The 10,960-nt window shown below is 44.4% G+C and overlaps 1 protein-coding gene across 4 annotated transcripts in view; it reads left to right on the top strand.

The window, feature by feature from the left end:
• The window catches only part of LOC102877771 (zinc finger protein 64 homolog, isoforms 1 and 2), a 30,109-nt gene that overhangs the window by 8,703 nt on the left and 10,446 nt on the right, over positions 1–10,960 (top strand). For 2 of the 4 annotated variants that reach the window (XM_006921922.3, XM_006921921.3), the window contains exons 3-5: positions 6,568–6,729; positions 7,762–7,824; positions 10,542–10,793. In XM_006921922.3, the coding sequence (XP_006921984.1) occupies positions 6,568–6,729; positions 7,762–7,824; positions 10,542–10,793 (477 nt within the window). The remainder of the gene's footprint in view (positions 1–6,567; positions 6,730–7,761; positions 7,825–10,541; positions 10,794–10,960) is intronic. The other 2 variants (XM_015597256.2, XM_025039858.1) reach the window with 2 other exon arrangements.

The following is a 10,960-nucleotide window of genomic DNA, read 5'->3' as shown; positions in this document are numbered from 1 at the left end:
TGAAGATAAACACTTTCACAGAACATCAGCATCAGACAGGGCCACTCTGTGACCACGTGGGAACAGAAGAAAAACAAGACACCTCCATCATCATGTCTGAGCCACGAAATAGCAGACGTCCCCTCCCCCGCTAAGCCGAGTGCCGGCTGCTTCTCTACCTCTTAGTGTTTTAGCCTTCTCTGCTTCTCGGTAACATTTATTAAGCTCTCAAATCATGGACTGCTCCGCGCTTCCTGATAGCTTCCAATGCAGGCTTTCCTGAACTCTCCCAGAAAATTATTTAACGTGAGCCCGAAACCTATAAGAACTCCTTTCTAGCACCCTGTTACTGAGACACTCCACGGTTCCCACGCTGTGAGGGGTCCCTCAGTGCAATGAATAGTAAACTTATCCGACTACAGGTGTGTCCCTGGTGGTCTGTGGCCAGAGGACATTGACACAGGGAAGACCCAGCCCACCTAATTGATTTTAAAAGCCTTAAAAGAATCTGAAGGCTCAGTTTGGCCTGTGGGCCATAATTGGTTTAATGTCTCGTTTTCTAGACTGAGTCTCTCTGCAAGCAGGGACCTAATTAGGCTTGTTCTCTTGCCGGCCAGCACCAGGCCTGGCACAGCGTGGGCACTCCATAAAACAGGTACCGAATGCATACGGGAAGGGGCAGCGATGAGGACAAAGTCCGTTAATGTGCGCGACGCATGTGGCATGGCGTCGGCCCCATCCCGAGGGCCCCGCGAGGGCAGCTTTGAGACCGCTGCGTGCCAGATGCTGGAGCCGAGATCATGGTGACACTCGCCCTTGGAGAATTCCAAGCCCAGGGGCAGGGAGGAGGGTTTGGTTCGAAGACATACAAGCCCAGCCATCTGTGAGGGGTACCGGGTGGCACAAAGAGTTAAAGGCGTAGATTGGTCCCAGGGGGAAAGCCAGAGAAAACATCGTGAGGGAGGTCAAACATGTACGTCTCACTTGCCTTTGGGAGGAAGGATGTGAAAAGGCGACACTTCCTAATGGTGGTCGGGGGTGGGGCAGCTCGAGGCGAGGTCTGATAACAGTGGCACAGACGACACAGGGAGTATGTGGTCGCAGCTGTGCTTCATCTCTGACCTTTTTTCTGAAGGACCTGGGGAGCCGCTGAAGGCTGTTGAGCACGCGAGTGATTTTAGTAAGACGAACTATTCATGATTTGCCAGAAGCATCCAGCAGCAACAACAGCGGTAATAATAGCTAATTCTTATGGCGTGCTTGTTAGGGGCCAGTCACTTTTCTAAGTATTCTGTGTGAAATACTTTTTACAACCACAGATTAAATACTGAGGAGTATTATCCGCACTTCACCCATAACGAACTAAGGCACAAAGGGGTTAAATAACTCGTTCAAGATGACAGAGCCAGCAAGTGGCAGATCTGGGACTCAAGCCCAGGCTACCTGGCTGCAGGATCTGTGCACCTGAGCACTCCACATCGTCCTTCAGTGAACTCCACATCGCAGTGTTTCCCAAAAGAGCCTCCTTTGGTGAAAAATGCAGTCACCCAGACCCCTCCCCTGGGGAGAGGGGGGTCTGAGCAGGGTCCTGAGAATCTGAACCGGCCTCTGAGGGCTTGAGTCAGTTCAGATGCTTCTCATTGCTCTTGACACACACCCACGATGGGCTGGACAGTAAGACACTGATTATCTCTCAGGACAGGAGCAGGCAGCACAGACCCAGGGTAGGTTCCACAGCTCAGAGCTGGTGAGTTCCTTGCATCTTCTGGCTGTCCTTGGCCGTGGGCTTTGTCCTTTGGCCTTGTCCTTTATGCACCTCACGGCCGCGAGATGCTGCTGCAGCTTTATGCCTCAAGTGTTCACTTGACCATGTCCACAAATGGGAAAGAGACAGCTTCTCTTTATCAGTGCTTTCTCCAAAACTCCAGATCCCGTTGGCCAGGATGGGACCCATGCCCGGTTCCACTGTCATAGGGCAACTGGGCCAGCAAGGGACGAGGAGGAGGGCTTGGCAGTGGAATCCAGTCCCTAGGACCCCTCTGCAGAGCCACACTCCTGCCACTGCCATGTTAGTCTGGACTAGAGCGGGGCTTCTCAAAGTTAGTGTGCAAAAGAATCACCTAGAAAGCTTGTTAGAAATACAGCTATAAAGATATCCAGACTTGACCCCCATCTCTGCTTCACAGTCTCTGGTCTGTGATCAAGTCTGAGAACCACTAGACTGGCAGAGGAGAAAGGATGAAATCCATTGGCTCTCAGTGTGTGGCACGTAGTAGGTGCTCAGCAAATCTGAATGAATAAGTGAGCTGAGCACTGGGAGTGGGGAGGAAGGTGGAGAGGAGCATGGGAAGGAAGCTCCATTCCATTTATGGTTTTAGGGGGGTGGGCTTTGGGGTTTTTTTGTTTGTTTGTTTTTTCCTGTTTGGTTAATTCTCAGCATAGTGCAGGTTAATTTCCTTTTACTGAGCACTGTACTGTGGTTTGCCTCTGACAGACCGCTACTTTGGCTATAGTTTAAGCCAAAGGGGAGATTTTTATTTAGAAGTATATTGGCAGTAACTGAGAACTGAGGGCAGGGATGGAGCTGGATCTCTCAGAGATTGGCACCAGAAACTAAAAATACATTAGGGCTCTGTAGATGCTCACAGGGTGGTCCAAGGCCCACGACCCTGCCCGGCAGCTTGTTAGGAATCCAGTCTCGGCCCCACCAGAACCCCTGAATCAGAACCTGCATTTGAAAGAGATTCCGAGATTCTGTGTGCTGTTACAGTTGGAGAAGAAGCATTCTGTCCCCGTGACAGCTCCAAGTTTTCTGCTTTCTTATTTTTATTTTTTATTTTTTTATTTTTCCAGAAGAAAAGTCCATACCAAAATGCAATATCTTAGTCCCAATTCCGAATTCCAGGGCAAGTAGATCACACTGGCCCAGCTCCTATCAGTTGTCTGCTAGAACAGGCTCCAGCAAGACTGGGTAACTGGCTGCCCCAGCACCCCTATGTTGGCTGTTCAATTCCAGACACTTGCAGCCGAACGCTATTGATAATTATGTGCTTCCATGTTCTATACTGAAATGTCCCCTTCTCACCGAGGCCTTCCTGGATCACCTTCCTTAAAATTGCATGATCCCCAGCACACCCTGTACCCCGTCCCTGCTTCATTTTTCTCCATATCATTGAGCTATATATTTATATTAGCTGTATAGTATATATTTAAATTATTTCCCGCACACTCCCAACTAGAGCGTCAGCTCCATGAAGGCGAAGATTTCGCCTGTTTGGCTCACTGCTCTGTGACTAGTGCCCAGAACAGTACCTGGTACACACTAGGTGCTTAATAAATAATTGCTGAATAAATCAGTGAGTAATGCCAGCAGCAATGACAGCGTTACATGCTCAATCGCTATTCCTCACACCGGCTCTAGCGGGTAATGGCCCCCATTCTCCAGGCGAGGAAGCTGAGGCTCAAGGAGATAAGGCTCAAGAGCCCAACCTCTCGACAAACCCTTTTCAGTCTAGGATGCATGGACTTTGGGACTATTCGTATTTTGTGTGTCATTAGCCCATCCCCAAAATGATCCCTGAGGTTGAGGGCCTGACCCCGTTTGCTTCCTGCTGCCTCCCCAAGACACCAAAAGCACAGGCAACAAAGGCAAAAACGGACAAATGAGAATGCATGAAAATTCCGCACATCAAAGGAAAGAATGGACAGGATGACAGGCAGCCTACAGCTGGGAGAAGGCGTTTGCAGCCACGTAGCTGGGAACAGGTTAGCGTCCGCCATTCTCCCGTGTCCCCTCTGCTGTGACTTGCCACGAAAAGGATGCCGAGGCTTGTGATGGAGGGGCAGATAGGCAGTTAGGACACGAAACCCAGCCAGCCTCCCAGGAGGGCGGGAAGGCTCAGGCTCAGGATGATGCCAGGCCCAGCATTTACCTCCCTGGAGGGCTGAAGGGACTCCAGGAGCTGTGCTGTGGGAAGGTCCTGACCACACCCACAAACCCTCCCCTACCCCATCCCTTGCAGCCTTCTCTTGGTTCAAAAAGTTGTAAAGCAGAAAGTTTTCCAACTTCAAAGTCATAGAAGCGTGACTAGCCATCTCAGGTTTGCCCTAAAAGGCCGATGTCCTGGGTAGTCCTCTGTCCTAGGCAAACAGGAATGATTGGTCACTTTGGGTCTTGATCACTCTTGTTTGGTGGCAGTGCCCAGTTCAGTTCAACGGTAGTGGCTCAAGTTTATTAAGACTCAAGCATGGCCTCATCCCACGCTTCTGATTCTCTCATTAAACTTTGCAACAGCCTTATGAAGTGGGCGCGGTGGTGATCTCTACTTACGGGCAAGGAAACTGAAGCTCGAAGAAGTTACACAGCTGGCCTGCGGTCTCTGTGATGACCCTGGCTTCACATCAGTTCACAGATACATGTTAAGATATCTGGAATGGAGATCAACCTTAGAATCGATGAGATTGCTGTCAACCAACAGGCAGTCACACACACAAAAGATTGTCTCAGTGTGCCTGTGAGCAAACTGGGTCGTAGTCGATCACATTTTGGTCACTTTGGCAGAGTCGCGTGCAGTTTTTGGAACTACGTATATCGATTTTAATCACTGTTTAGAACGTCTTCTAAGATATTGCATGATGATTCAGGCTGAAGATGTAAAGTAACCGTGTAGCCAGAAGTACCTGGAAACAATGGCAAGGGTCAACTTGATAGTGATGAAGCAAATGTTTCTTGTGGGAAGAACAACTGCTGTTTGTGCAAAGCAGCAACAGGAAGAAAGATGATTCCCTCCGTCAGGCAAAGCCGGGCTGGGTGTTACTGCTGAGATGCGTGGAGAAGGATCGTCTACGCCACTGGTCCTCAAACTCAGAATCACCTGGGCGGACTGTTAGAACACAGACCGCTGGGTCCACCCCAGAGTTTCTGAGTCAGGAGGCCAGGGGATGGGGCAAGAATGTGCTTCTGTAGCAAGTGCTTAGGTAGGTCCAAGGCTGCTGGGTGGGGACGATGCTTCGAGTACCAGCCAGAGCAGTGGAACAGGAGCGGTTACCAAATCCCACAGAGTGGATGAAAACATGTCAATAAGAGGCAGACGTGGTCGATTCATCCATCAGAGAGACTTGGCATGAAGGCAAAACATCAGCTTGTAAGAATATTTCAGCCACTTCAAACAAAAGCCACTGGTATCCCTTGGCGTGCTTCCGTGGAAAACTTTTGAAACCATGAGTTTATGCAAATACCAAATGCTGATAGAGCCCTAATGGTCTTTGACATGTGTCAGAATGACGCTGTCATTCAATGCCAAAGGTGTCCCAAAGGCGGACATCCAAATGTCCAAAGAAGTCTCAAAGAACTCATTCAGTAAATATAAAATTTCTAAGGAATATCAATATACAGAATATCTAAGAAATATGAAAACATTGCATCACGATGTGTTTAATTGGCAGCTTCTTTTTATCTGTCAGACATAAAATAACGGTTCATCTTACAACCTATAACATCTTAGATTCAAAGGAAGACGTTTGTTTTACGAGAAATATAACACCTCAAACCTGTGGCATGGATATTATTACTTTAGGCATGGCCATAATAGGTAGTGATATTAGGTCTGTATTGATTTAAATCAGTATATTCTGTAATATATACTGGCAAAAATGTCAAAGGTGGTGCTATAGTGACAAATTCGGGAAACAGAATGTGGCTTTCAAAGTCATCATTAACGGCCTCTTGGCCTGACAAGTTCACCCAATGAACAAGCCCCTGTTGGTCATATTTACTTTTCATTAGAAGCCAAATCTCCATGTGACAAACTACATGTAAGTAAGGAAGAAAATATTTCCAAAACCCAAACCATAAACTTAGTTAACAAAGTAGTCGCAAAACTTTTTATAAGCAAAAAGAAGGAAATTTGAGGCTACCTATTTTGTCTATGATAAAGATAAAAATGTTTGGTCTCTTTTGTCTTCTTTTTTCCTCAGACCTTCAGTGAGAGTACAAGGATATTTTTTTTTTAGGTGTACTTTGTTTTAAAGAGTACTTGTGCTTTTAGAGAGTACTTATAGTTTTGCCCAGAATTCCTTCGATCAGTTGCTTTCCAGTTTGTTAGGATTTTGTGGTAAAGCATATAAAAGTATCAATGCATTTGGCTGATATAAATAATAGGGAAACTTCCTGTTTATTTAATAAGTCCAGATTTGGATGGTTTCAGAGTTCCGGTTCAACATCTGATTTTTCTCTCCCCTTATAGTTACAGAATGGCTGCCACAGATCCAGGCATCACATCCTCACTCCAGCATGTCCAAAGACAGGAAGTGAGGCAACTGGGACAGCAACCATGAGCTTTCCTCAACTGCCTCTTTTTCTTCCTACACTTGTTTTTTCCTTGAATCAGGGAGAAAGTCTTCTACAGAAGCCCTCAGTCGGTGTTCTCTAGTGTCTCATCGGCTAGAACAGGGTCACACAATCATGGATAAGCAGCCAGGGAGACTGGGAAAGCAATCTTAGGTTTATTCCCTATTAAAGAAGGTAGGCCAAAGGAATAGCTGTTGGGTATTCATATCATGAAAATTAATAATCATCATATCTTTTAGTTTCAGCTCCAGAATTTGTTTTCGAACATGGCTATCAAACTTATCTGCCTACGGAAAGCAACGAAAACCAGACAGCCACTGTCATCTCTCTCCCAGCCAAGTCACGTGCCAAAAAGCCCACGGTCCCGCCTGCTCAGAAAAGGCTTAACTGTTGCTATCCAGGTAAAGGCAGCATTGTGTCCTACTTGTGTAATGGATGTGGCATTTAACAAGCTTGTGAATTCTTGGCAGCTAGACACAGACGTGCCCCCAAACTGCCTGGCTTAGAAGACAGACCCCCTCGGTATTTGTACCATCACATACTACGACCTATCTCGCTGTCCCTGGCACAGTTTCTAAGACTTTCATAGCTATCACTTTGAAATGGGACTCGTGAGAATTTCAGATTACTCTCGAGTTTTTTTATTTCTGTGCCGGAGCTTAGGAAGACATCCAGGAAGATTTTTCTTTCTTTACTTAAAAAAATAATAATAAATTTTATTTAGAAATAATTTCAGAATTATAGAAAAGATGCAAAAATGGTACAAAAAATTTCTGTATACCCTTCATCTAGATTTCCCAAATGTTAACATATCATATTTGCTTCGTCATTCTTTCTCTATATACATTTATTTTCCCCAAAACCATTTTAGAGTAAGTTGCAGACATGATGTCCCTTTATCCCTAAATACTACAATATGCAGTTCCTAGAAACAAGGAAATTCTTTTACATAACCACAGTCTAATCATCGAAATCAAGACATCAACATTTATGCACACTATTACCAGATTACTGGCCTTATTAAGATTTTACCAATTGGCTCACTAACATCCTCTATCTCAAAAGAAAAGCATTTTCTCCCTGGTCCAGGTTTTAATGCGTGACCACACTTTGCATTTAATTTTCACGTGTCTTTTAGTTTCCTTTAACTTTTGTCTTTCCTGACGTTTACGTTTTCTCAGAGTGCAGGCCAGTAACTGTAAACTGGTCTGCAGTCGAGGTTTATCTGATGTCTCCTCGCCGTTAGATTTAGGTCATGCGGTTCGGGCGGGAAGCACAGACACGGGCTTGTGACCTTGGTGCATCGTGCTGGGGGCACGTCACGTCTGTTTGTCCTCTTGCTGTGGGGCTGACTTTCCTTACTTGTTAAGGAAGTTTCTGCTAGGTTTCTCCTATGTTTCCCCTTGTAATTAATCTTTCCTTGCCTTTTTAAGGTTGCCAATTCAAGACTGCCTATGGCATGAAGGACATGGAGCGTCATTTAAAAATTCACACAGGTAAATAGCATTTCTTTGGCATATGTACCCTGAACACATGCAGCCCTGGGAGCTGGGCGTCCAGGCAAGTCAGACACATGGTATGACATAGAACTTCGCTGGACTAGAGATACAAATTAAATAAAAATAAGATGCCGTTTCTACACATGATTTTGGCAGAAATGTTTAAAGCAATAAAATTCAGTGGTAGAACAGATATGAGCAAACTCAGCTAGTGGAAAAATGAATTGCTACAGCCACTATGAAAATTAATCTGCCAGAATTAATTACAATTTAAATATTGCTGTTCTTGTCCTTGATCCCGTGTGTGTGTGTGTGTGTGTGTGTGTGAGAGAGAGAGAGATGATTGATAAAGAGAGGCATAAGGGGATACAATAGTAACTTTTCTTTTACATATCTTTACATTGTATCATTGGATACAGTGAGTGTGTTATTTTTGCAATTCGAAGGGAGAATTTAATAAATAAATACTTTAAAAAGGAGAGAAAAAGATTGAAGCATAAAAAAAGTGATTATTTCTAGTGATTTTGATTTCCTTTAATGTATTTTTTTATGTCTCTCAGATTTTCTACATGGAGAAGGTATTTCTTTTAGACTATTTTTAACAAAGTATTAGATGCTCATATTTCCGTGATACAGACACATATAAATTTAGAGAGCATACATGTATATACACAGTAGGGACACACTGAAATTTGGTTTGTGTGTCACTAATTGCCCAAACTCTACATTTTAGCCTCAGCCTTTGGTAGATGAAATATCCAGGAGGATTCTGATATTCCTCGGCCAAGGCTACTGATTATACTTGTATCGCCATCCTATCTAATCAAGCCTCAGAGTGTCATGTCACTTGGATTTATTCTCATGGTCAGAATGTTGTCGTGTTTCGAGTACTGGTGGGCATTCTTGATGTAACACACAACATATCTCCCTGCGTGAGTTTCGTATGTCGAGATTCCCCCAGTCAAGCACAGCATATTCATCATCGCAGGAGTAAAGTGCTGTAATTATTAGTGAGGAGTGGAGAAGCATTATAAAATGTAAGTGAAGGCGATGACCTCCTATTTCTGCAAATAATGAGAGATTATTGTTCCTGGATTTTAAAACTTGACTGCTAACATTTTGAATAATAAAATTATAATATTTAATACATTTTTAGATGTATTCTTAAATGCCAGATGTTTATTCTATGATGATAGTGATCAGCTTTGGCTGACGATAGAACACTTGACTAGAATTTGGCCAAAATACATATATAGTAAAAGGTGAAAATCCTGACTCACATCCCACGTCCTTCTTAGTTCATGCCCGAAAGTAGCCAGTCTTAAGAATCTAGCGTGACTCATTCTTAGATGTTAGCATGTTTATACAGAGCCTAAAAACACACATTTGACTTTTTCCACCTCGTATTAAGTTAATATTGTTTACACTCTCACTGCAAAGGGGTGGTTTTCATTTACTGTTAGACACATTTCCACATCAGGAACTTCATATCTACTTCATTTTGATGGGCAAGTAGGAAATCAGTTCAATAATTTATGGTACATTTATACAGTGACATGCTTTAGCCTTAGAAATCATATTATCGGTGCTAATGATGTGGGAAGAGGATCGAAATTATTTTAAGTGCAAAAAAAATCGTCAATGGGGAAGGCAGTGTTGCATTTGGCTAAGAAAGCAACAGTCCTCGGTTCTAATCACAATAGTTGAGAGAATCAAATAAAATCATTCAAGGGCACAGTGCCTTTCAGAAAGGAAGTGTTTAAATTGACTTCAGCCAAGAGGTTTTTTGAATCAAAAAAGGTACACGTTCATGCTGGTACAAAAACGATTGGAAAAACATACATTAAGAAATGAGTAGTTATTCGTGGGTGACAAATTGACATGTGTATAATGAGTACATATTAAGCTGCTATAGCAGAAAAACCCAGACACCAGCTCAGACAAGGTGGGGCTTTATGTCCCTCGCATAACGGACCGGAGGTAAGCAGGTGATCTAGGGCAGGGAGGTGGCTCTGTCCTACGAGATCATGCAGGGATTCGAGTTCCTTCTATGCCCTTAGAATAGGTTACATTACACTATCCACCGGCTGCAGGTGGGCTGCCCTCACCTGCCCACACCTGCCAGTTTACCCCCGTGTTGTCTTGGTTACCACTGGCAACAAGGAGGGGAAAGAGAAACAGTTATAAAGCAGGCAATTTCCTTTTACAAAAGGGACTCATTTACCTCTCTGCTGTTTCACTGACGAGGACTTCGTCACAGAATCACACCTTGCTGCAGGTGAGGCTGAGAAATGTCATCTTTAGCTGGTCAGCCATTAGTTCCTGAAACTTTGGGGTTCTGAATTTTAGGGTATGTTGGTTACGAAAAGGAGAAAAGAGAAAAAATAGATACAAGAGACAACAGTTTCTTATTTTGCTTAGTTTGTACGTTAAAAATTTATTTCGGTTGCCTTTTATTTTTAATTAATAAGGAATTCATATTCAGTGTAGGAAAAATTAGAAAACACCAATAAAAGCGTGATAATAAAGAAAATAGTAGAAACCCTCTGCCTCACGATGTTAGCTCTCGGCCAATCATCCATCCAGTTGTTGGGGGTTTTCTAAACACTCTTTGGGGACTGTGTATTACTCTTTCCGTAAGGCAGTTGGGAAATAAGCCTTTTTCTTTTTGCCTGTCGTTTCCTGATGCCATCTGTGTGCGTGTGTGTTCGAAGGAGACAAACCCCACAAGTGTGAAGTCTGTGGCAAGTGCTTCAGCCGGAAGGACAAGCTCAAGACCCACATGCGGTGCCACACAGGCGTGAAGCCCTACAAGTGTAAGACGTGTGACTACGCCGCTGCGGACAGCAGCAGCCTCAACAAGCACCTGCGGATACACTCCGACGAGCGGCCCTTTAAATGCCAGATCTGCCCCTACGCCAGCCGCAACTCCAGCCAGCTCACCGTCCACCTCCGGTCCCACACAGGTAAGTCCCTCGTGTTCTCACTCTGTGCTCCTAACTTCCTATTGCTTCTATCATAAGGACCTTAAAGTACTTAGCCACAGCGTTTAGTAAGTGAATCGGGGATGTTTGGCCATCTCGTTGTATGCAGCATCTGCCCAGAAATGCCTCTCTCAGTAAAATAGGGGAAA

The sequence above is a fragment of the Pteropus alecto genome, unplaced genomic scaffold (assembly GCF_000325575.1).
Source record: "Pteropus alecto unplaced genomic scaffold, ASM32557v1 scaffold45, whole genome shotgun sequence".
In the NCBI taxonomy this organism is placed as follows: Eukaryota; Metazoa; Chordata; class Mammalia; order Chiroptera; family Pteropodidae; genus Pteropus; species Pteropus alecto.
The sequence above is the reverse complement of the archived record's forward strand: the minus strand, read 5'-3'. Positions and strand labels throughout refer to the sequence as shown.